Consider the following 24,963-nt stretch of genomic DNA (forward strand, 5'->3'; position numbering starts at 1 on the left):
ATGTTCTTCTTCGTCTTCTACTACTATTATTATATTTTTTTTTTCTAGTTCTTTTGCTGGTACCGATTCAGATGGTTTTTTTTAGATTGGGGATTTGAATCTGATTGCGGACCTAGTTAAGATCTGATGATGAATTTGAATGAAATTGTAAGCTTCTGATCTATAGGTTAATTAGATCAGGAGTACTGAATTTGAATTTTGAGGTATAGAGAACCCTAATTTTTGGAAACTGAATTGCTTAGAGATGCTTGGTTCTTTCAATTGCAGTTGGATAATTTACAACAGCTGGTTATCGGAGTAAGCTCAGAAGATAGAGGCGCACAACTGGAGGCGACTGCTGGCTTAAGGAAATTGCTTTCAATTGGTTTGTGATTTATAACTCTCATTCTTCTTCTTCTTCATATGGTTGTTTAGTTCTTTTTGCTTGTTTTTGCTTATTGTGGTTGATTTTGTTTTTGTAGAGCGAAGTCCCCCAATTACTGAAGTTGTTCAATCTGGTGTTGTTCCTCGCCTTGTGCAATTTCTTTCCAGGGATGACTTCACCCAGCTTCAGGTGAGTCTGCTTATTTATATATGTGTAGCTTTGTGTGTTTTTTTTATTCTTGTTATTGGAATTTTCTCTTTGATTCTTCTTTGTTCTATTATAGTTTGAGGCAGCTTGGGCGCTCACCAATATCGCTTCAGGGACGTCTGAGGACACTAAGGTCATTATCGAAAGTGGTGCTGTCCCTTCATTCATCAAGCTTCTCAGCTCTCCCAGTGAGGAAGTCCGGGAACAGGTATCAGTTTAGATTTTGATTTTTGTATAATCTTTTGGCTAAGAAGCTGTAAGATCATATTGTTTGATTTTTGTATAATCTATTCGGACTGTTTTACCATCCTGACTACTTTGTTTTCTCCTGATTACAGGCTGTCTGGGCATTAGGAAACGTCGCTGGTGACTCACCAAGATGCCGTGATCATGTCCTCGGTTGCGATGCCATGATGTCCCTTCTGGCTCAATTCAACGAGCATTCAAAGCTCTCCTTGCTGAGGAATGCTACATGGACATTATCAAATTTCTGCAGAGGGAAGCCGCAACCAGCAATTGAGCAGGTTTCCTTTCATAGAACTATCTGCCATATACACACCAATTGGATATGTTTTTTAAGTCTTCTTTTCTCTTTTAACCGTTTATCTGTTCTGAGATTGTTTCATTGCATTTGTTGAGCAGACAACACCAGCTTTACCAGTTCTTGAGCGCCTTTTGCATTCAACCGACGAAGAAGTTCTNATGGTTGTTTAGTTCTTTTTGCTTGTTTTTGCTTATTGTGGTTGATTTTGTTTTTGTAGAGCGAAGTCCCCCAATTACTGAAGTTGTTCAATCTGGTGTTGTTCCTCGCCTTGTGCAATTTCTTTCCAGGGATGACTTCACCCAGCTTCAGGTGAGTCTGCTTATTTATATATGTGTAGCTTTGTGTGTTTTTTTTATTCTTGTTATTGGAATTTTCTCTTTGATTCTTCTTTGTTCTATTATAGTTTGAGGCAGCTTGGGCGCTCACCAATATCGCTTCAGGGACGTCTGAGGACACTAAGGTCATTATCGAAAGTGGTGCTGTCCCTTCATTCATCAAGCTTCTCAGCTCTCCCAGTGAGGAAGTCCGGGAACAGGTATCAGTTTAGATTTTGATTTTTGTATAATCTTTTGGCTAAGAAGCTGTAAGATCATATTGTTTGATTTTTGTATAATCTATTCGGACTGTTTTACCATCCTGACTACTTTGTTTTCTCCTGATTACAGGCTGTCTGGGCATTAGGAAACGTCGCTGGTGACTCACCAAGATGCCGTGATCATGTCCTCGGTTGCGATGCCATGATGTCCCTTCTGGCTCAATTCAACGAGCATTCAAAGCTCTCCTTGCTGAGGAATGCTACATGGACATTATCAAATTTCTGCAGAGGGAAGCCGCAACCAGCAATTGAGCAGGTTTCCTTTCATAGAACTATCTGCCATATACACACCAATTGGATATGTTTTTTAAGTCTTCTTTTCTCTTTTAACCGTTTATCTGTTCTGAGATTGTTTCATTGCATTTGTTGAGCAGACAACACCAGCTTTACCAGTTCTTGAGCGCCTTTTGCATTCAACCGACGAAGAAGTTCTCACAGATGCATCATGGGCTCTCTCATATCTCTCTGATGGTTCAAATGAGAAAATACAAACTGTTATCGACTCTGGTGTCATCCCTCGCCTTGTTCTGCTCTTAGCGTAAGTATATTTCTTTTAGCAACCAGTTACATATTCTTGATTCACATATATACATCTTAATCTGATCTTGTCATCTATGTCTTATTTAGTCATCCGTCGCCCTCAGTTCTGATTCCAGCTCTTCGTACCATTGGTAATATTGTTACCGGAGATGATATGCAGACTCAGGTACTAATACTATCCCTAATTGTCTTCCTTATTTGTTATACAGAATGTCTCCTATAGGTTTGGTGTTTACTTAGTAAATTATCTCTGTTATCTCCATTACAGGCGGTTATAGACAGTCATGCGCTCCCTGGTCTGTTAAACATATTGAAAAACACATACAAGAAGAGCATCACGAAGGAAACTTGCTGGACTATCTCTAACATTACAGCTGGGAACTCAAGTCAAATTCAAGTGAGTTACTTAACATTAACAACTAACAATGTCGAAAAACCTGGTTCTATTTGTATAAAACCAGAAGCCCTTTTCTCATTTGTATTTAACACTGAAACTTTTTGTTGTGCAGGAAGTGTTTAAAGCAGGCATTATTCAGCCTCTGATTAACTTGCTTCAGAACGGTCAGTTCGAAATTAAAAAAGAAGCTGTCTGGGCAATTTCTAATGCAACTTCTGGTGGCAATCGTGACCAAATCGAGTAAGAAGAAAAAAAAGCACAACAAAGCTCATTTTTTTTCTGGTTAGTTGTAAACGACGATTCATGTAATTTGACTCTGTAATCCGTTGCAGGTTTCTCGTGAGCCAAGGCTGCATTAAACCGCTGTGTGATCTCCTGACGTGTCCTGATCCAAGGCTCGTCACAGTGACTTTGGAAGGTCTAGAGAACATTCTGAAAGTTGGTGAAGCCGACGCAGTTGAAGATAATGTCTATGCGCAAATGATTGATGAGGCAGGAGGTTTGGAGAAGATTGAGAGTCTTCAAAGTCACGATAATACTGACATTTACGAGAAAGCTGTGAAAATCCTCCAGTCGTATTGGGCTGAAGAAGACGACGAAGGTGAAACTGGCGGTGCGGATGCTCCTCAGACTTATCAGCAGTCTTCCGGTTTCCAATTCGGAAACCAAGGTGGTCATGCTCCTACAGGTGGTTTCAACTTTGGTTGAAGCTTTATGTAGTAGAAAGCATCAAAGTTATTCTGAGTTGCTTCTGGACTCACGTGGTCGTTTTGAAATTTGTAGGGTGTTTCATTTCTTTGGTTACGTTTTGAATTTTAAAAGATTGGATATTTTTTGGTCGCATTTGTGACGGAAATTAAAATGTTATTATCTTCTATTGTGTTTTTTTTTTTTGTTGCTCTTCTGCTAAAAAAAAGACTTGCAAATTACCAAATTTATGCAGAAGCCATTGTCTATCTTTCTTATTTACAGAAAAGTCAGCTTTTGGGACTTCAATGTGTGACAGATTTTAATGTTGCGCATTAAATTGCAAATACTGTATCGAGTTTGGTGAAGCGTTGTAATGCTATTTTAATAGATCGAAAATGATTTTTCATAAATGCGTGAGAAGTGAAAAATAGACTTGTCTTTTTTGTTTTTGATAATAATCAGATAGAGAGTTGTTTTACAATTCCAGCAGCATATCACAAATTCACAATTAAATTTGTTTGAGGCTTTTTAGCATTTTTTTTTCCCCTCAAAGCTTAAAGTACTCCATGGAATTTGCTTTCTGGAATAGAAGAGTAAGATTGACAAATCTAGGGACACCGAGCAGCTTCTAAGCTTTTCTAGTCATTCTAAATCCGCCACGTCACTACCGACGAGGCAGGACATTGACACGTGTTAACATGAGGCTCACACTTAGAAAACCAAAACGGCTAACTATAAAATAAAGTAAAATCGCCACTACAAACTTCCCTAATCAGCTAGAAAACGCAGAAAGGTTGATGATGATGCAATCCCGATTAGTAGCGTTTGCTACAGCTGCGCGTTCCCGTGTTCGACCAATCGCACAAAGGCGTTTAGCGTTTGGATCTTCAACGTCTGGCCGCACCGCTGATCCAGAGATCCATTCCGGTAACGATGGAGCTGATCCAGCTATTTATCCGAGAGACCCCGAGGTACATATAATTCTTCGATTAATTTTATCTTTTACTATTAATCATTGGTTTAATATATATCTTTTTAAATAAATTTATAATTTTGAAGTACAGATGATGTTAAATATTTGTTAATCCGGATGTGAAAATGTTTTGGTGCTTGCTTGTGTTGCAGGGTATGGATGATGTTGCAAACCCTAAGACAGCGGCCGAAGAAATCGTGGACGATACTCCACGACCGAGTTTAGAAGAGCAACCGCTTATACCGCCAAAATCACCATGCGCCACCGCGCACAAGCTAGAGAGTACTCCCGTCGGTCATCCGTCAGAACCCCATTTCCAACAGAGACGAAAAAACACAACCGCCTCACCGCCATCGCTTGATTCCGTGAGCTGTGCTGGTTTAGACGGTTCGCCGTGGCCTAGAGACGAAGGTGAAGCGGAGGAGCAGAGGCGGAGAGAAGATGAGACAGAGACCGACCAAGAGTATTACCAACACCACAAAGCTTCTCCCTTATCGGAGATTGAGTTCGCCGATACTCGTAAACCTATAACGCAAGCCACTGATGGAACGGCGTACCCGGCAGGTGAAGACGTGATCGGATGGTTACCGGAGCAGCTTGACACCGCGGAAGAATCTTTGATGAAAGCAACAATGATATTCAAACGCAACGCGGAACGTGGCGATCCCGAAACGTTTCCTCATTCAAGAATCTTGAGGGAAATGAGAGGCGAGTGGTTTTAAACTAAAGACACAATAATTAATTGTTACAAGTGTCTAAATAAAACTTCTTTCACTTAGCTTAATTGAGACATTTTTGGGTTCCTTACGAAAGTGAACAAACCCTTTAAGCCCCAAAACCAAGAGAATCTGTTCGAACATTGTGGATTACAGATATGAGATGGTCCAAAAAAGAGCTTTGTTCTTCAATTCAAAGCTGTAAAGCTTTTAAATGGTATCAGATTCCAAAGTTTTAGCTTTTGAAGGTTCTTAAAAAGAAAAAAGTCAAGTTCTTTAAAAAGCCATGAACATTCATCTTACTTCTCTTCATCTTGAGAATGGAGTTGTTCCTCTGTTTCATCTCTCTGTTTGTGATATCCCAATCTGTTGCGTTGAGTATAACAGAGAAACCAGAGACAGAATGTGCAATGTGTTTAGAATGCGAGAATCCTTGTGATCAGCCGCCTCCTCCGTTGCCCTCACCCCCACCGCCGCCGCCACTAGAATTTCTCTGTCCTCCGCCGCTTCCTCCGCCTCCACCGCCGATCGAGATTTTCTGTCCGCCGCCACCTTCTCCTCCTCCTCCATCTCCTTCTCCGCCGCCGCCTTCTCCTCCTTCTTCACCGCCACCACCATGTAATCACTGCCCGTTACCGCTTCCACCGCCGTTGCCGCCGGTTTGCAACGAATGCGTTCCTAACAAGCCTAGACCACCGATCATTATCACCGCCGCAGCAGCGATGCCAGAGATCTCTGTTTCCATCAGCTTAATAATTGCTCTTCTCGCCCTTCTAGTTTCCTCTCTAATTCAATAATCTTTGTAGCAATGTTTTAACTCTATTCGTTGTCTCTCTTCGTTATTCATTCTTATTTCTTACACTCAATACTCATGATCAAGGAATTTAATTTCTGGTATTACGAAATTTAGCAGGACGATATAAAACGATAGTGAGATTGTAAAACTAAACTTTCTAGTTTTCAGTTTGTCTTTTGATCTCTAAGATTCGATTGTTTCAAACGCATATATCATGCATGTGTGTTTGCATTTACAATAAAAAAAAAAGTCAACTCTTTCCAAATTTTCTCTTTTGAAAAATAACCAAAAAGAAAAAGATGTCAAAGAAGAAACATCTCAATGTTTGCAAATGTTTTCTTCACTAAGTAGTGTACATACATATTAAGTAAGTCGGATAAATATTATAGTTGTGCCAACACTTATGATTTTTTACTGTCCTAATCGTTTTTTTAATTGCCAGTTACTTTAAATTGACAAATTGCAAGGAAAAAAATGCAAATATACATGAAAAAACGAAATTTCAATGCTATTTACTTTGATTTGAATATAAAAACGACAAAGACAGTTGTACGAACTTGTAACCTAGTGGATATCAATGAGATAGTCAGGTAGATATGGCGTTAAATTGTAAACATCATTTATGAACTTGTTGAAGCCAATGTCGACTATCAGAAAATGTAAACATTGTTATACAATATCTTTTACTCTATAAGTTTGTTGGCTAGTTACTGTAGTTAATTAACATGCAACATCGTCGTATATGTTAGGAAAAAATCAGATTTTTAGTTACGGAAACAATTATAGCCATGCATTTTTTACATTGAAGAGAGAAAAAAGTAAAATTTTGGTAAAAAAAAATAAAAAATAAAGTAGAAAAGAGAGTACGGACGATTTCTATATTGAATTCTCAAATAATTTAATTGTATTGGATTTGAGTTAAAGACACATGACACTATGACAGACATATGATTAATGGACTGGGTTAATTACAGCTGGAAAGTGACAGATAAACCGAAAAAAGTAAAAGAAGAAAGTGACGAAAAAGAAGACGCGAGGTTCTCTCATCATCGTTCATTCATACCACCATAGTGCACGTACGTACGTGTTAGATTCTTGTCTCTTGAAGCAGCAAAATAAGATTCGAAATGGTCGAATCAGGTGGAGCCATACGCGGCGATTTCTCTCTAACCTAAAGCCGAAAGTTTTTTCTCGCTGTCATCTTGCTCGCCTCTCCGGTGTCCGGTTTTGACCGGCGCTGTGAGAGGGCCACCACATTTTTCTTTTCAGCTCAGGTTCTGGCACTTGTGTGAATCGACAAGCCTCTGAAGTGCCCTGAAGCTCGTGGTGAAGTTGAGTAGTTCCGCTGCGTGTGACGGCCACCTCGTGGTGTTGACGGCGCTCCTCCGTTTGACTCTCTTTGCTAGTCGACGGCTTGAGTTTTGACGGAGATCCAGCGCTTTCATTTGCGTCTCACGACTTCGACCAGCGAGGATCTGTTTCAGATCTACTCCTCCTCCTTCGCAAATCCTACGACGGATTCAAGCTCTGCTCCGCGTTGCTGCGGCGTGGCTTCTTCGTCTCTTTGGGTTTCTCAATTTTCAAGTCTCTTCTTGGAAATCGGCCGTGTCGACTTGCAATTTTCGGTGGTTGGGCTTATCTCCGATGGGATTTCTTACTGGTTGACGGCATTGTTCCTGACTTTTGTTGCCCCTGTCCCCTCCGTGTGGGTCGTCTCGTCTGTCGGAGCTGATGGCATCAAGTGGTTTTCATTGATTGCTCTTGCTTCCCTCCTTCAGATAGGTTTCAGGGCACCGTTGCCTCAGGACTTCAATCTGATCTCTAACTTTGACGATTTAGCTTGCCTTCAGGATGAGATCTTTCTGTTTGCATTTTCTGCTAGAGGACAGCTTTCAGTTTTTGTAAGAGGGTGACCATGTTTGAAACGTCAAGTGTATGGCATCGTCTCGGTTCTCAGATTATGACTTTGGTAGCTACGGTGGTGTTGAATTTTGGTGATGGTATAGCTTCCGGTGGTGGCTAAATTGCTGTCTCATTTGTTGACATCACAAGTATTTATTAGCTTGTTGATTATGCTTCAAGGTCTGGTTTTGAATGTGTCTAACTAGTGCGGTTGTTTTGAGTTGAAGTTAATATTGCAATGAGTTCTCGCCTTTGGTTGTTTTTTTATTTGTACTATAGAGGAGCTAGTAAGACCGATGGTGTTCGATGTGGTTATGAATAGCTTAAATCATGCTCTGCGCTAGCCGACTTCGGGGAATGAACTTGGTAGAGAGAGCTCATATCGTTCGCAGGATTCGGTTCGTGAGGTTCCATTTTGGGAAAGCTCATGGATTTGATTGACGAGTCGCTCTCACATGACGCAGGAGGAGTATGTGATCGTGGACTTTGAGTTTCTGCCGTTGACGGCCCATCCTCGGACCTCCAGTGAAAGGCTTCTAGTGGTAAGAGTCGAGCACAATTTGGTGTTTTCAAATTGCAGTTAACCTTCTACTTCAACTATTTATCTAGGAAGAACTTCAAAATCGTTATCGCTTCATCTAACTCCTTTAGCTTCAACGCTTTGGTCGAGTGGATGGACCGAAATTTGTGTACTACAATTTATGCTTCCATGTTTTTACTTTTTTGCCATGTGACCATTTATATAAGTTTATAATCTTGATTGTAAATCTGAACTGTTTTCATTTAATATTTATAATTTTGGCAAAAAAAAAAAAAAAAAAAAAAAGATTCGAAATGGTCAAGTGTGGTGTGACTGTGTCAGTCTTGCCAACGCCGTATAAAAAGGTCTCTCTAGGTAGTATAGTTTACTGATTCCTAAGGCAAGAGAATCGTCATTAGTTCATTTTAATTAAAGTAAGATTACGAATAGACAAAGACACCTTTTAATCAACAACGATAAAAGAGGCTCTCTCGAGTTTAGCTAAACGTTAGTTATATATATATATAAAAAAAACATTTTTTCTGACCCTGTAAAATAGCATTATTATATTAAACCAACAAAAAGAAGATATAGGTATCATACTATCATCTAAGAAAATAAATCGGGCACGATAATATGGTCGGTGTTGGTTAGGTTGGGTCGACGTTTCGCTGAAGCTTCTTCTCTCTATACAATTTTTGTCTAACCTATAAAAAAAGTTTGTACTTAAAACATGCACGGCCATGTCAAAAGAGATCTAAACATCATTACATTATTATAAAACTGGTAAGTAAGAGAAAGTGAAAGTACATATACAATACAGTACCTAGAAATAGAATCATCACCCACCAGCCCTCAAAGACGACACTGACATTTGCTCTTCACGATAAATTTAATTATACATCTTTACTTTCACGTATCCCACTTGCTTAAATTAATCCACATTTAATTCTTATTATATACTTTAAAATAATTAAATAAGTTATTTCAACCACTATAAATACGAATATATTACACTATCACTCTCTCTCTCACTCTCTCTGTTTGTGTTATTTTTGTTGGCAATTAAAAATATTAATCTCTTCTTCTTCTTCTTGTTCCTTAATAAATAAATCTCTTAAAAAAATAAAAGAAACAACAAGCGCAGTCGAGCAAACGAGTAAATAGCAGAGGAGAAGAGAAGGCGCAGAGTAGCATTGACATGCGAAATGTGCCTCTCAGTTTTGTGTTCTTCTTATCCTACGCCTTCTCCTCCTCCTCCTCTTTCAATCTCTCCACCGTGAAGGTCATGAAGGCGAAGAAGGTTCTTCTTCTCTGATTTGTTCGTATCGTACCTTCTTTCTTCTTCTTTCTTCTTCTTCTGCATTCTCGCCATGCATTGGATTACGAGATTCTCCGCCGTCTTCTCCGCCGCATTAGCCATGATTCTCCTCTCCCCTTCGCTCCGATCCTTTTCCCCTGCCGCAGCTATCCGATCCTCGTCGCATCCCGATTCCGGCGAATTCATATCCCGACATCACTCCTCCTCCTCCTTCAGAGAATCCCCGATTTTTCGTAACGCCGACCAATGCAGATCTTCCGGCGAAGATTCCGGCGTCTGTAACCCTAATCTCGTCCACGTGGCCATCACTCTCGACATCGATTACCTCCGCGGCTCAATCGCCGCAGTCAATTCAATCCTCCAACACTCGATGTGTCCTCAGAGCGTCTTCTTCCACTTCCTCGTCTCCTCCTCCGAGATTCAAACCCTAGAATCTCTCATCCGCTCCACTTTTCCCAAATTGAACAATCTCAAGATTTACTATTTTGCCCCTGAGACCGTACAGTCATTGATCTCGTCCTCCGTGAGGCAGGCCCTAGAGCAACCGCTCAATTACGCCAGAAACTACTTGGCGGATCTGCTCGAGCCTTGCGTCAAGCGGGTCATCTACTTGGATTCGGATCTCATCGTCGTCGATGACATTGTGAAGCTTTGGAAAACGAGTCTAGGCCCGAGAACTATCGGAGCTCCGGAGTATTGTCACGCCAATTTCACTAAATACTTCACAGGAGGTTTCTGGTCTGATCAGAGGTTTAACGGGACGTTCAAAGGTAGGAACCCTTGTTACTTCAATACTGGTGTCATGGTGATTGATCTGAAGAAGTGGAGACGATTTAAGTACACGAAACGGATTGAGAGATGGATGGAGGTTCAGAAGATGGAGAGGATCTATGAGCTTGGCTCTCTTCCTCCGTTTCTTTTGGTTTTTGCTGGTCACGTTGCTCCGATTTCACATCGGTGGAATCAACATGGGCTCGGTGGTGATAATGTTAGAGGTAGCTGCCGTGATTTGCATTCCGGTCCTGTGAGTTTGCTTCATTGGTCAGGTAGTGGTAAGCCATGGCTAAGGCTTGACTCCAAGCTTCCATGTCCTTTAGACACATTGTGGGCACCTTATGATTTGTATAAACACTCCCATTGACGCCCAATCTCGATTTCCCCCCAGTTTTCGCATTCACAGGTAAACTATCTACGCAAAACTTTGTTTAATTGCAGTGTTCATTTTGTTTATTGTGTGTGTTTGTTGTTCATCAATGGTTGATGAAGTTGAACTATAAGTTAAGAATCTTCACTGTAATTTTGCTTATTGTCTGTGTTTGTTCATCAATGGTTGAAGTTGAACTATAAGTTTCATATTTTTGTTGTGGGGTTGGCGTTTTTACTCGTTCTAGCATATGTGAAGTTTTGACAATTTCTGGCTTAGCTTTTTCTTTGGCACTCATAGCGTTTACATAAACAGAAAGATGGAAGCTTTATAGTAAATACTCCGGTTGTTGTCCAATTGGTGGAGATTGTAATAGTGGGGAGTTGGGTTAGTGGTAGGGCACATTTCTTGGTCCTTACAGGAGGACCTGATGCATTGTGGAACACCATGAGCACACTGATCCAGTGATTGTTTAATCTTTATTTTTTGGTAGTTTCGTAGTGCTTTTTTAGCTTGTAAAGGTCAGAGATTTGCACATATGGACTTAATTGAGCAACTCTAAAGGATCTCGAATCTTTACCTAGTTTCTGTATGCACATAAGCCACTTCTTGGGTACTGTTTTGTTTCAAAGAATCTGATGTATTATCATCAGCTTTTGTAACAAGTGTAAATCTGTAACTTGTTGCTTGCATATGCTGATTCCTTCTAATAGCATTGTTCAGAATCACAAATCTCATCTGAAGTTGGGTTTTGTTTGTTTTAATCAGCCAAGAAATGAGGACTAAACCGAAGATTAGCTGAGTTTCATTTGGTGGTCCAGAAGATTGGTTTTCAACTGGAAACAATTATGTTGAAAACCTTGCCGGAACAGCACTATAGTAGTAGTTTTGCTTCAGAGAGTTCAACAAGAGTGGAGATACGATTTTTAGAAGAGTGAACTTCTTTATAAGAGTACTGTACGAATATGTTCTTGTGGGAAGAAGAAATAAAATAAAAATATAGTTAGGGTTATTCAAACAGGTAACAACTTAAAGCGTTTTTGTTGTTTTATTATTGATTTTATACAAAGCAGGTAGGTTTGTTATCGAATCTTAAACGCCAGAGACTCAAAGATGGAGGAGCGTATCTATCTGCCGAGGAACAAGTCCGCAATCGTTTTGGGCAAAATATATGTAAGTTTTCAGATTGTTGTTACTTGTAGTAGTCGGTTTTGAGGGCTAAACCGAGGATTACCACCGACTGTGAATAAGTAAGAAAGAGTCTCTTTATACTTGAGAAAAATCGTAATTATAATAGAGTATCTGATTACAAACATGAAGCCTAGAAAGAAGAACTTTCATGCCTTGTACCACAAACAAAGATTAACCTAAAGAATCAAGGGAATTGAAACTGCATATAGTCTTGCTTCCCTGAAGGAGGGTTGATATAAACCCAAAGCAAAGACACAATAATCGACAACAAACCTGACCACACAAACACTATCGTCGGAACTCTGCCTCTTCTTCCCATCAATCCTTTAGCAAACGGATACAGATGACAAAGCACCCAGAAGCTGAAGAACACTCCTCCAACAAGCTTGCTCCATTGCGGGAATGGGCTGTACAGAGTCCTCGCCATCCCCACCGCTATCGCAATCATGTTCACCATCATGATCGTCAATGGAGGAACCATCAGAAAGCTCCATTTCACAACATACAGATCTGCAAACTCGTCGTCTCCATCTTCTGGTGTAGCTGACTTGGAAGTCAAGGTAAAAGAGACATCGACTCCTGCAATCACCTTGAGAAGCCCCTGAAGAACAGCTGCAGGGTGTGCACTTGTGCCTCCTATAACCCAGAACTGCTCGTTTCTCCACCATTCGTGGAGAGTTATGCCTGACCATTTGATCTCAAGGAGTGATAACATACAGAGCGTGAGTGTTATCGCGAGGAGGAAGATCAAGAACGTTATGTCTAGTGATTGCACTATGAATTGACCCGAGAAGAGCGAAACTGCAGGGAGAATGCAGTAGACGATGAGGAACAGCGATGTGAATGGATACATTCCGACATTGAAGTAAGCCACTCTCTGCAAGAACTTCATCCTTCTTGTTGCGAAAATAGCGTTGTTCCTTGAGAAAAAGATCTCAACAGATCCTGTTGCCCATCTCAGAACCTGGTGAAGTCTATCCGTTAGATTGATCGGAGCTGTTCCACGGAAAGCGTCTCTTTTGGTCACGCAGTAGATTGATCTCCATCCTCTGTTATGCATTCGATATCCCGTGACTACGTCTTCAGTCACTGATCCATAGATCCATCCAACTCTTTTGCCCCACTCTGTTTTGTCCTCGTAGAAGCAAGAAATCACACTGATTGCTTCGGCTACTGTGGCTGCATCAAGCGGTTCACGTGGGACAGCAAGTGAGCCAGCTGGTCTACTGTTCTTGCCTTTGCCTTGCAAGTCTTGTAAGAGTCTCCCTTGGTATTCAGCAACCGGGATTGAAGCAACGAAAGAGTTCGAGTTACCAAATCTCTTTGGGAGAAGCAGAGATTCAATATCTCCATCATCATTCTCTTCTTCGTTGTATTCTCCATTGATAGGCAAACAAACTTCATCATCTTTCTTCNCCATTTATAGGCAAAGAAACTTCATCATCTTTCTTCAACATGGCTTTCGGTTTCCTCAGCGATATCTTCACCTTTCTTCTTCCAAGCCAGCCGTGATGTTCAGTTGCTCTTGGCGGGCTAAATCCGTATAGAGCTGTTCTTCGGAAGATGCAGCCAGTTCCCACATACATTGGACCTTGGAGTCCATCCAAAGCTCTCATGCTAACATCAAAGAAGACAGTGTTGTGGTTTGCATAACGATCATTTGGGTCAATACCTTCAAACCTCTGAGGGAACTGAACATAGCAGATTCTATCGCCACCACGATCAAGCATGAAGCACATTCCTTCTCTCAAGGCCACGGAGTTGTAAATGTAGTGGTCACAATCAAGATTGAGGATGAATGGACCATTAGACATAATTGCGCTGGTTCTAACCAAAGCATTCATGGCTCCTGCTTTCTTGTTGTGATCATAACCCGGCCTCTTCTCTCTTGAAACATAGACTAGCATTGGCAGCCTGATGTCAACGTCTGTTGTATCAACTAAGTTCTCAGCATCTGCTTCTGCTCCATAAACTGGTTCTGTATTCGGAGGAGCTAACATTGCCTGCAGCAATACACAAAATATTAGAGCACACTTTTCAATACAAACCTCAAGAATACATTAGACAACCATCTCGAGAAAAGAAGTTACCTGGATGATCCCAGCATGGTCTCCTCGGGAATTATCAGATTCTCCAGAGGACCAAGTCCCTGGCCAGTGAGAACCATCAGACATCCAAGTGGCCTTTGGAACTTTAACAGTTTCTTCAGGATTGCTTCCCATCATCATCTCCATCTGTTTCTTCTTAGCTCTGAGCTCTTCGTGCACATTGTAAGCATCAGACCTCCTTCTTATCGCCTCAGGCAATGAGTTGATTCTGACCTTAAACTCATCATATTCTCTCTTCACTCTCCTCCTTTCCCTCACAAAATCCAGCCTCACTTTGTTCTTGAGGAAGTTACGCTTCTGGCCAAAGTAGGCCTCAGGGTTCCTTGTCTCTATATTGTGTTTCCTGCAGAACGGCACCCATGTGCTGGCAAAGCTAGCTGTTTGAGCCAAGGCTTCAAATGTTAGCAAAGCTCCTCCATCGTCTGATAAGTAGCAAGCAAGTTTCTCCACAGGGTAATCAACAGCTAGGATCGAGAGGATGGTGTTGGCTGTGACCAGAGGCGGTTCTTTCTCAGGGTCTGCAGTTGAGACAAACACATCTATACCCGGCAGATCAGATCTTCCTTTGGGGTTCCTGAGGTTAGGAGATTCAAAGCGTTCCTTAAGAACACCTAAATCAGTTAATCTGTTAACCGGACAGAGTTTTGGAAGCTGATCCAAAAGCCAAGACAAGGCAAACCAAAGCTCACAGGTTGTTGACATTCCCCACAACCACATCGCCTCTCGGTTTGGGTGACGAATCCTCCATGTCAGGAACAAACCAAGAGCCACCAGACGCAGCGCAATGAGTAATCTGTTTCGTTAGACACAAGAAACATCAAATCTTTAACAAAACAAACACAGAACATAGTAAATAAATCAACCCTAATTGAAAAACATAAACTAAATTAGAAACATTTCTCTCACCTGTAAGGACTGATAATAGCAGCAGAGACGCTGACTTTCCTAGTAAGAGGTCTCTTGCTTCTCTCACCAAACTCCGGCGGCGTTTCATACCCGTTTCCATTACCACCAGACCCGATTCCATACCCATCTTTAGGCCAGACAGCGTTCCCATAGCCATAAGTTCCTTTAGTCTCAAACAACCAACGAGTGTGATCAAAGTCTCCAGCTTGATTCTGCGCTTTAAACGACTTGACAACGGAAAGCCTCTTGTCAAGCTTCGAATCACCCATCTGAGGAAGCGGTTTAGCCTCATCTTCTTCATCTTCTTCTTCCTCAGTTTCAACATCATCGTTGATGTCCCTGTAAGGCTCTTTACATCCAGGACAATTGCCTCCACCGCTTGTGATATTATCAAAGTAACAATCTCTACAAATCTTGAAACCACACTCACATCTCCCATGAACAACTTTCTCATCACAGCCTTTTAACCAACAGATCTGACCTGATTTTTTCTCCGGATCAGCTCGGTCCATAGAGCAATCGATAACATGACCACGTGTCACGGATTTAAACCCGCCGGTAAAAATCGTACCAGAGAGGAAGCTTTTGTGATTCGAATTCCCTTTGAGCATCTCTTCCTCTTCTTCACCACCCATACCGCTCTCCTGCGAAGCGAACACGGTCTGATGATCCGGCGTAGGTGGGATATGAACAGTATAGCTCAGAACGCACTCTGAATTAGTAGTAGTCGTGGTGTCAGCCGTTAGATCTTCGACAGACATGGAACAGTATCTTCCTTCACCACCGCTGGATCTCCGATTCCCGCCGCTGACGGAGGTGCGACGCGTGGCTCGTGAGCTTAGAGGAGAGTTTTGGTTGTTGATGACGGAGGTGCGTGGGATAGGACTCGTCAAACCCAAGCTTCTATCACCGGATCCTTTACATGGTGTCACCGTTATAGTCACCGGAGAAGCAGCTGCTTTCACCATCTTTCGTTTCGTTCACAATAGCTGTGAACCTCGGAGAGCACGATGAGAAAAATCAAATATTTAGAAGGAAAAAAGAGTAGATCTAAAATTGAATTCAAGATTTTGAATTTAAGGAAGAAGAAGAAGCTGGAGCTAGTTGTTGAAAGCAGAGAGCATTGTAGTTTTCAAAATCTTAGAGAGAGAGAGACAGAGATAATAATAAAGGAGAAAGAAGTTGCTATAAACGGTCGAGTGATCTGAACCGTTGATTTGCTTCACGTTGCAACTGTGAGATCTGACGGTCATCATCTAATAGAAACGGTAAGTTTGAAAGATTATGTGGGACCGGCACGATCTATAAAGAAGTAGCAACAAAAAGTCAAATAAACGGAAATAAAAAAAGAAAAGGAAAAGAGCGTTTATTATTATCATCTCTCTCCCTTTCCGTAACGGTCAAATAAATTTATATTGGAGATGATTAAAAAATATATTATTATTTGACTTTTTCATACCATGTGATTTGATAATTTCCAACTCATTAATACAGAATATTTATTATGATCAAAATCATTTGTACGAGTAGCGGATCAATACATATATTATATGATTTTCATTCCATGTGATTTGATGATTTTGAACTCATTGGTACACATATTTTGCATAGTGTATATATATACTACTCGAGTAGGATCATAATTCCTTATGATACAACTCCGTAACAAATTTTAAAATCAAGACAAAAGTAACCTATGATTAAAATTCATAAATTATAAAAACATTAACTGACAAAAAAAGAGAAGAAATAGTTAAAAAAGACTAAATGGTTTGTTTTAGCAACAAATGGTATCGTGGATTTAGAAATCCGACACAAACAAGATAACGACGTTAATTACTTTTCATAATCAAGACCGAACCCTACATACTAAATATACTAGAAACATAAATTTCACTGTACATACTTACAACAACAACAATGACACGTCCCTCATCCTAATCTTCATTCTTTTCAATTTCTTCCACTGCTTTGTATGCCGATACAAAAAACAAGCTCTGATTCTTCCTCAAGAACCTGCGTAGTAAATCATAGTTTTTTTAATTCTTTGTCTTTACATACTTGTACAAAGCGTTAATTAAGCGTTGAGTAGGAGACAAAAATAGACCTGAGAATATCAGCAAGGTTGTCCTGCAACTCCTTCAATGTCTCTTCAGCCATATTCACATGGATTAGCAACTCCGGCAATTTCACTGCAAAACCTCAATTTAATTATGGTTTTGATACCAAGAAAAAAGAAGAGACATATTTTGCCTTGATGTATGTATTTCCACAGGTTTGATATAAGAGAGCTAAAACCCACACACGATAAAATGCTGATATAGCAGATGATGATTCAGCATATAAAATGGTGTTTGTAGACCTATGACAAAGAATATGCATTACCGAAGAGTCGTAACAAATGCTCTGCTCCGTACACAGTTGAGGGAGAAACATCCGCCGTTACGGTTTCCTCGTATTGCTTTCGCTCATTGTTGTAAAGCAACATCACCGGTAAAGCTTTGTCAAAGTAGCAGCGCAGACCTTTCAGAATTTCCTCTACTGAATCAGTTACCCTATAAAGATTCACCAAAGAAAGTAATATAATTCAGAAGCTTGTAATACTCTTATTCGGCCACTATCAATGGAGCATCTACGGAAGATTTATACTCTCTCAACTATATGAGAACAGCAACAAAGGAGATCAACAAGTTAAAAAACTGTTGCAAACTGACAACATAAGAAACTAAAGCCCACAGAGATCTTACTTACCTGCCATGTTTCTTCATTTGGCTGTCAATGTACTTCTTCAAGATGTCATCCACATTTGGAGAACGCGGAAGTTGCACAAGCTGCTCAGACAATTCCCAAAAATGACTACAATAAATTCCTTAATATATGATGGACCTTAAGAAAAGCACATGAATTCACAACATACATATTCATGCGGGTAAAATAATGGAAAAGACAAAGGTCGTTTGCCTTTTAGATCACACAGAAGGGACATTCTGTGAATTGAAGTGATGAAAAAACAGGCTGGTAGATAATGTAGGGTGTTCTTCATTTACAAATAAGCACATTAATTATGAGTACCTTGTGCATCTGAGTAACAAATTCATAGTCGTCAATTAGTTGTTTCCTTAATGCCGGTGGGATATGGAAACTTAAAAGGTTGTCAGAAGGAACCACATTCTTCTCCTGTATTCAGCAAAAAGCAAGATTTAAGTAAGACTCTCCGCTTAAAAGAAAGAAAAACCTGGATATTGGAAAGATGAAAGATTAAGCAAATAGATCCACTATGGAGATATTACCGTGTCAACCGAATCTTGCTTCCGCTTTCTTCCTCTAGCAACTGCAAAATTTAAGAAAGATGTTGGACATCAGCTGACATGTAACATTCCAATGCAGTTACAAAACATGGCCTCATTATACATCACTATTAACAAAATAACACCAAATGAAGTATAAGTCTAGTCTAATCTCTACATCTCCTACTTGGTTGACAATGGAAAAAGCAAGCAAGACCAAAAGAGAGTCCCTCCCTGATACAAACACTGAATAATAGCAAGAAAGAAGTTCAGCGAGAAAAGAAATACGCAAAGATAAAGAAAGAAGAAGGTGAGACTGACCATTAGGGCTTCTAGGTTTCATCTTTGTGACTTTCCAAGCGGTAGCAGTCTTGATTCCTTGCTTCAAACCCTGTTCCTTCTGTTTCTCAATATTTTCATCTGTATGTTTCAACAGACAGTCCAGACTTATCCATTCGTCCCAACTATCATTGTATAAGAGAAGATAATACAAAGTAATCAGACCTTCAAAATCATCAAAATAAAATCAAGAACTTGGCAAACATTCGAATTCAATAATCTGAATTCCCTAATATACAAATAGTTTTACCAACACCGGCATGTAATCAGACCGACACAAATGTAACAAGAAGGCCGTAACTATATTGGAGGAGAGAACCCCTCTCTCTACTAACCTTTTGTTCCAACCCTGCCAAAATAAATCCATCTTCAAAACGAGAGACACAAAAATATAAAGTTTTACATTGACAAATATCGAAACTTTGTTGATTCTGCAACTTACAATGTAATGTACAAAGTACTTCCATTCATCGTCTTTGTATTCAATTTTAAGAACCTGAGAAAAACAAAAACCAAAAAAGATCACAAGTCAAGCACAAACAGACAACACAACATTCTATAATTAAAAGAAAAAAAGTAAAGTATGAAAGTTTCACTACCTTGGCTTCGTAGAAACAATCACTGTGGTTGGCTAAGACTCTCTCTCCTTCTTCGAATTGACCAGGAGGAGGAGGAAGAAGAAGAAGAGGCAAGTCGCCTTCGTCACAATCGTTGTTTGACTCTGTATCAGAACCGGAGTCCCGTCGTGTGTCTCCGATGGAATCGGTTGTAAGATCCGTCTCGGTGGCGGCGGCGTCGTCGTTAGGGCTTCCCATCTAAAAAAAAAAAAGAGAAGGACGAAAGACTGAAGAGAGTTCTTCTAAGGAACTACAATGGCGGCTCGAATTTGTTCGACGGTTCGTCCTCACGTCGCAGCGACAAGGTAACTGACCCCAAAAATAAAATAAAAACTCACTCAAATTTTGTTGAATCTCAACGCGGCTTTGTCTGAAAAAAATTTCCGGGAAATATTTGGGGGATTTTTTTCCTTTTCTGATATACAGAGAATCTCAAAAAGTTTCTCTGATTTCATATGGGCTTTTATAATTAGGCCTTTTAATAAGCCCATTATTATAGGTTCAATTCAAGTCAGGCCTTTATTTACTTGGGGAGCAATGCAATCAATCAATCACATCCTTGCACGGAAAAAGACAGAAACAGCCCCTGGGGTAGTTGAGGAAGAGGCCGCGTACAATGGAAGGGTATATTAGTAATTTAAGCTTCCCGAAGTATTCTTGTCCATTAAGTATCGCTCGGACTAGTAGATAGATTAATAGAAAAAAAGAAAAATAAAGGTCTCACCTTTGGGAGTAACTTGACATGTTCTATCTCAAAATTGGGGTATTTAGGTGACACGACGACGACGACGACGAGGAGGAGGAGGAGGAGGAGGTCTCGCAATTTTTATCTATGATCAAAAGCTTTGCTTGTCTGAGATTTTTATTATTATAAAACTCCAGTTTGTGGGAGGATTCAGACAGAACCATCAGATATGGAAGACGATATGTGGTGCGTTAGCTCATCTGGTTCTTCCAGAAGCTATCGATCAGAAACTGCTGTTAAGTATCAATCAGGTTTTTATTGTCCAAATAAATCCCTTCAATTTTCAAACTTTCATCGTTTTAGGGTTTATGATTTTAAGATGGGTTTTTGAATTGGGTTTTTCTATTGCTCTTTGATTGAATTGGGTTATTCATCCGTATGGCCTCTTTGAAATTAAAAAAAAAAAATCTTAGCTTTACGTTTGGTTTTAGATGAGAAGACTTTTTTCTCTTGATTGATTCTGAGTTGTTTTGTTGTTGTGAAAATTTGCAGGTCCTCCTTATCTAGATTTGGAAGAGTTTGATGAAGATGGAGATATAGCAGTGGATTACCCGTGCCCGTTCTGCTCAGATGATTATGATTTAGTTGAATTGTGTCGCCACATCGACGACGAACATCATCAGGAAGATTACAATGGGGTATGTTAATTCACCTCCTGTTCTTTCCATGTTACCCTGAAGCTTCACTTGAAGTAATTTTAAACAGTTTAGTTATTGATTCATTGGTTTCTCAAAGATGGCCCTTCAATATTCGATTTCATTATGTCTTGTTTAGATGATTCTTTCGAAAACCTGATTGATATTGCCAATAGTTTGAAAGTGAAACATGAACTTGGACTTGAGTTAAGTAGGACTGTTTTCATTGATGCTTTATAGATTTCGATTGCAGTTGTCTCAGTTGAGAACTATGTCTCCTTCTATCTTCAACGGATTTTGAGTTGAAATAGCTCTCCTTTTTTAAGTATTGGATTGGTTTCACGAATTTGAGAAACGAATAGTTTTATTGTGTGATGGAACATTTTTTCCCAGTTCTGTGAATTGTCATTTGGTAAAATCTTACAATTCGTTGTGGTTTTGTGGTTTTTTCTAGACATGTCCGGTTTGTAGCAAAAGGGTGAAGATGCATATGGTGGATCATATAACAACACATCATAGAGATGTCTTGAAGATATCCTTTTTATTTCTTTTCAAAACCTTTTTATTTCTTGTCTCTGTGATTAATGTGATTTATTTGAATGTCCTTGACCGAGAACTTTACAGTGAGCAGAAGGAAATGTCGTACAGGGAAGATCCATATTCCTCAGATAAATGTTTTCAATCTCCTCATGATGAGTTGCCGGCATTTATGAATCAGCATCATACCTCTAAATCCGTTGTTTCCGATAAGTTTTTATCATTCATCAACAACACTCCACTGCCAAATCAGACCAAGCTTGTGCAGCCTGGTTCGAGTGTAGAAGACAAGAATTTGATTAAGGATTCGTCAGCACCTAAAGAGGGGACATCGTCCTCTCCTTTATCGGATAGTGAACAATTAGAGAAGGCAAAGAAGTGTCAGTTTGTACAGGGACTATTATCATCAGCCATGTTTGATGATGGATGTGACTTCTTCTGAGTAGAAAAGCATAATAAAGATGTGAAGTCTCCAATGGCTAAAAGGCAGATGATTGGCATTGTTGTAATTGTATTGACCCCTATTTATGTATGCATCTTATTTCAGACATAACACAAGCTTATAGTTTATAATATAAGCTGATGAGTTTTTAGTTTGTCTTTCACAAGAATCTTTATCCCACAGCACACTACTTGCAAAAGTAAAGCCTGCTTTTAGTTAGGTTTGGGATGTGGTTTTAAGTATGAATACAGCGAGAGTGTGCTACAGTTAACAAAGCCCGTCTAGCTCAGTTGGTAGAGCGCAAGGCTCTTAACCTTGTGGTCGTGGGTTCGAGCCCCACGGTGGGCGCTTCCAATTTTTTAAACCATTTTCTTTATATATAGAAAATTGTACATACGACATACCAAGTTTATGCAGTTTCGTCTCACTGTTACGAAAACCTATCTTCTACAAAGTTGATCCTGCTTCATAACTTCAGAATTTTGTCCGTGTAACAATAGTAAAACCCCACTAGTTGTCTCTTTTCGTCCCAAAACATGGTTGCAAAATTCTCATTGAGAGATGGATTATACAGTTGAGTTTGATAGTCCCCAAAGATATGGTCCAAATCGTTGTTGCCAACTAGGGTTCAAATTGTAGTTGGAAACATGCTTACAGAAACTCAAAAAGGTTAAAAATATTGGTTGAAACGTTGTACTCGTCGTTTAGATAAAAATGTTATGCTGATATCAATTAGACTATGGCGTTACGGATGGATTTGTTACTTGTATAATGAGCTAAAGATAAGAATCCAAAAAAAGCACAAGTTTTTGAAAGTAGGTCTCATAAAACACTGTAAACTAAAAATCTGAAAGCATAACAATAAACTGACATAAGTTATGTTCCTTGCGAAAATAAAAGTTATTCCACAAACCCATTTCGAAAAAACATTCAAAAACTTCTTCAAGTCTAGTCCGTGAACTGATGATGATCGATATAGCTTCACACTATATATCCTCTTCACTTCTTTGACTTTTTCTTTGGTACCCTACACAAGCAAAACCCACACATGTATTAGATAAGATATAATCGACTGTCAAACCTCAATTTGCATTTCCCTAGAGATTAGACTTACTCAGCAGTTTGAGCAGGTGTAACAGCAGGTGCTGGTGCAGCAGCTACCGGAGCAACATCTCCTCCAGGACCCTATAGCAAACAAAATACAAAACACATGTATAAGAATCCGTAACCACAATCAAGAATTTCTTTGAAAGTGGTAAGAAATTTTTAGTTCTGACCTTAGCTAAACGCTCCTCTCTCCTAGCATGCTTCCTTTCTCGGCTGGCCTTGTTCTTCGCCCTCTTAGCCTCAAACTGATCAGACAAAGTCTTCTCCCTGGCCTTCTCAGCCTTCGACTTGTGGATACTCTCCATCAAGACACGCTTGTTCTTGAAGACATTACCCTTAACACGCATGTACATGTCATGGTACATGTGCCTGTCAATCTTCTTGGACTCTCTGTACTTCTTCAACAAACGCCTCAGAACACGCATCCTACGCATCCACAGTACCTTTGTTGGCAACCTTGCTTCACGGGTACCCTTTCTCTTACCTTTTCAATCATACACAACCAGACACATAAGTCACAATTAACAAATGTACACGTATAGTCATAATAAGCTCGCAGATTACACTGAGTGTTGAAGAACATACCATATCCAGAGTGACGACCCTTCATTTTGGCAATCTTCATACGGCGAGCTCTGGAGCGAGAGTGGATCTTGGTTGGTTTCCTGATGATGAAACCATCCTTCACAAGCTTCCTGATGTTTTGGCCTACATAATGTTATAAAAAAAAAACAAGCATCAGCCTCTTCGAATTCACTCTGGTGATCTACATATTTGTAACAATCTTTCAAATGAAACATCATACAAACCAATAGTCTATAAGAAGGCAGATCAGCAATCATTTAGAGACAAGACGTCTCTGCTTTGATTCACGCGAGAAAGAACTAGGTGATTCAAAAGCCATTAACACAACCAAATGCAACTCTACAAAACCTATAGCTAGCCTTAAATTCATAGATTGGAAATGAACACAGTGATTCAACAGAGACAGAAGATAACAGATCAAAAGCCAAAGTACATCAATCATCTCCTAACATCGCAGATAAACAAAGAGCAAAGACAAATCCTAGTAACGAAGCCAGAAAAAAAGAAGAAAAAAAAAAGAGAAGAACGTACGGGAATTGGCCATGGAGATGTCGGAGCTTTCATTCGGATCGAGCCAAACTTTGCCCTTCCCGCACTTCATCACTGATGCGGCGAGCCGCTTCTGGAGCTTAAGCGAAACCATTTTTGCTTCTCCCCTTCTCTCTGGAGACTGGTGTGGCGGAGAACTGCTTATCGACCAATACCAAATCAATTTATATACCTCCAAGTTTTCTAGGGTTTCTCCTTTTTCTCGCTCAATCCATTGGGCTTTAATTAAAATCAGGCTTTTTTAGAAAAGCCCATTATAAAACAAATGGCTTGTTAAGTTGTAGCCCAATAAGTTTTTTTTTTTTAGTGTCTTCCACTTTTTTGTTTTTTTTCTTTTTTTTTTGTCAACTGTCTTCCACTTGTATGAAAATGAAATGAACAAAAAAAAAAATGAGATAATCTACTTGGCTACGATTTTGACCGTCGTTGTTGGTATGGTTAAATACTTAAATACTATACCTTGTGATGTTTTTAGCCAAAGATTTGTGTTCGATATTTTGTATTCTCAATGTAAAAACTATATTTTATTTTCTCATTACTAATCTTTTGATGGTTCTATATATTACTATATTTTATTTTCTCATTACTACTAATCAATCCTTTGATGGTTATATATGAATGTATGGAGGTGGAGAGATTCTTCGTACCTTTACAATCCACCAAAAAAATGATTGGTGTGTGTGAATCATCGAAGATTAGTCACATTATTAGCTTCGTGAGATGGAGAAATCAATATCTCAATGGCATGGCTTGTTACTATTGAAGTTAACCTCCAAGTAATAATTATTTCTTTTCAATTTTCACAACTAATTTAAGCAAAAAAACAAAAAAAAGTCTAATTTATAGAAAGAAAGAGAGCTTAATGTAATTCAACTAGTTGATAATTTTTTTTATATATATATTCTGTTGAATGCCTTTAAATAGAACAATTTTATTTATGTTCGATGGATGTATACACTAATTCTCATAGACCAAATTCCTAACAACTAAAACGCTTTAGCAACAACCAACCCAGCTGAAGGATCTGTTTATTATACAATCCAAGAAACTTCAAAAACAAAAACAAATCAGGGAAAACATTATCAAAGGNCAAAAAAAAGTCTAATTTATAGAAAGAAAGAGAGCTTAATGTAATTCAACTAGTTGATAATTTTTTTTATATATATATTCTGTTGAATGCCTTTAAATAGAACAATTTTATTTATG

The 24,963-nt window shown here is 39.5% G+C and overlaps 8 protein-coding genes and 1 non-coding gene across 10 annotated transcripts; 6 read left to right on the top strand and 3 right to left on the bottom strand.

Moving 5' to 3' along the window:
* LOC104778533 (importin subunit alpha-6-like) lies at window positions 130–3,603 on the top strand. Its single transcript, XM_019239391.1, has 10 exons — window positions 130–147; window positions 268–364; window positions 462–553; window positions 648–779; window positions 910–1,095; window positions 2,085–2,248; window positions 2,338–2,416; window positions 2,519–2,647; window positions 2,760–2,887; window positions 2,980–3,603. The coding sequence occupies exons 1-10, from the start codon at window positions 130–132 to the stop codon at window positions 3,353–3,355; spliced, it is 1,401 nt and encodes a 466-aa protein (XP_019094936.1). The 3' UTR covers window positions 3,356–3,603.
* LOC104760036 lies at window positions 4,085–5,218 on the top strand. The gene is made up of 2 exons (XM_010482889.2): window positions 4,085–4,308; window positions 4,463–5,218. The coding sequence occupies exons 1-2, from the start codon at window positions 4,135–4,137 to the stop codon at window positions 5,030–5,032; spliced, it is 744 nt and encodes a 247-aa protein (XP_010481191.1). The 5' UTR covers window positions 4,085–4,134; the 3' UTR covers window positions 5,033–5,218.
* Window positions 5,329–5,923, top strand: LOC109131631 (sulfated surface glycoprotein 185-like). Its single transcript, XM_019242801.1, has one exon. It carries the CDS (start codon window positions 5,347–5,349, stop codon window positions 5,821–5,823), a length of 477 nt encoding a protein of 158 aa, XP_019098346.1. The 5' UTR covers window positions 5,329–5,346; the 3' UTR covers window positions 5,824–5,923.
* LOC104760044 (probable galacturonosyltransferase-like 5) lies at window positions 9,308–11,760 on the top strand. Its single transcript, XM_010482897.1, has 2 exons — window positions 9,308–10,745; window positions 11,478–11,760. Exon 1 carries the CDS (start codon window positions 9,618–9,620, stop codon window positions 10,704–10,706), a length of 1,089 nt encoding a protein of 362 aa, XP_010481199.1. The 5' UTR covers window positions 9,308–9,617; the 3' UTR covers window positions 10,707–10,745; window positions 11,478–11,760.
* Window positions 11,961–16,059, bottom strand: LOC109124572 (cellulose synthase-like protein D5). Of its 2 annotated transcripts, none has more exons than XM_010482912.2 (4): window positions 14,915–16,059; window positions 13,991–14,801; window positions 13,359–13,903; window positions 11,961–13,321 (listed from the first exon to the last, which is right to left on the bottom strand). In XM_010482912.2, exons 1-4 carry the CDS (start codon window positions 15,880–15,882, stop codon window positions 12,085–12,087), a joined length of 3,561 nt encoding a protein of 1,186 aa, XP_010481214.1. In that variant the 5' UTR covers window positions 15,883–16,059; the 3' UTR covers window positions 11,961–12,084. The 2 variants fall into 2 exon arrangements, with proteins under 2 accessions (XP_010481214.1, XP_010481208.1); XM_010482906.2 differs by having other exon boundaries at window positions 11,961–13,294; window positions 13,332–13,903.
* On the bottom strand, window positions 16,665–19,532 carry LOC104760069 (protein MRG2). Its single transcript, XM_010482921.2, has 10 exons — window positions 19,140–19,532; window positions 18,983–19,036; window positions 18,876–18,889; window positions 18,523–18,665; window positions 18,205–18,245; window positions 17,987–18,091; window positions 17,666–17,745; window positions 17,300–17,469; window positions 17,022–17,106; window positions 16,665–16,930 (listed from the first exon to the last, which is right to left on the bottom strand). The coding sequence occupies exons 1-10, from the start codon at window positions 19,353–19,355 to the stop codon at window positions 16,852–16,854; spliced, it is 987 nt and encodes a 328-aa protein (XP_010481223.1). The 5' UTR covers window positions 19,356–19,532; the 3' UTR covers window positions 16,665–16,851.
* LOC104760076 (protein DEHYDRATION-INDUCED 19 homolog 2) lies at window positions 19,850–21,674 on the top strand. Its single transcript, XM_010482928.2, has 4 exons — window positions 19,850–20,153; window positions 20,395–20,540; window positions 20,992–21,069; window positions 21,160–21,674. The coding sequence occupies exons 1-4, from the start codon at window positions 20,072–20,074 to the stop codon at window positions 21,514–21,516; spliced, it is 663 nt and encodes a 220-aa protein (XP_010481230.1). The 5' UTR covers window positions 19,850–20,071; the 3' UTR covers window positions 21,517–21,674.
* Window positions 21,792–21,864, top strand: TRNAK-CUU. Its single transcript has one exon. It is a non-coding gene; the product is annotated as a tRNA-Lys (tRNA).
* LOC104760084 (60S ribosomal protein L19-1) lies at window positions 22,300–23,892 on the bottom strand. Its single transcript, XM_010482937.2, has 5 exons — window positions 23,740–23,892; window positions 23,209–23,331; window positions 22,794–23,107; window positions 22,631–22,701; window positions 22,300–22,543 (listed from the first exon to the last, which is right to left on the bottom strand). Exons 1-5 carry the CDS (start codon window positions 23,849–23,851, stop codon window positions 22,516–22,518), a joined length of 648 nt encoding a protein of 215 aa, XP_010481239.1. The 5' UTR covers window positions 23,852–23,892; the 3' UTR covers window positions 22,300–22,515.

This window comes from Camelina sativa, chromosome 3, assembly GCF_000633955.1.
Source record: "Camelina sativa cultivar DH55 chromosome 3, Cs, whole genome shotgun sequence".
NCBI lineage: Eukaryota > Viridiplantae > Streptophyta > Magnoliopsida > Brassicales > Brassicaceae > Camelina > Camelina sativa.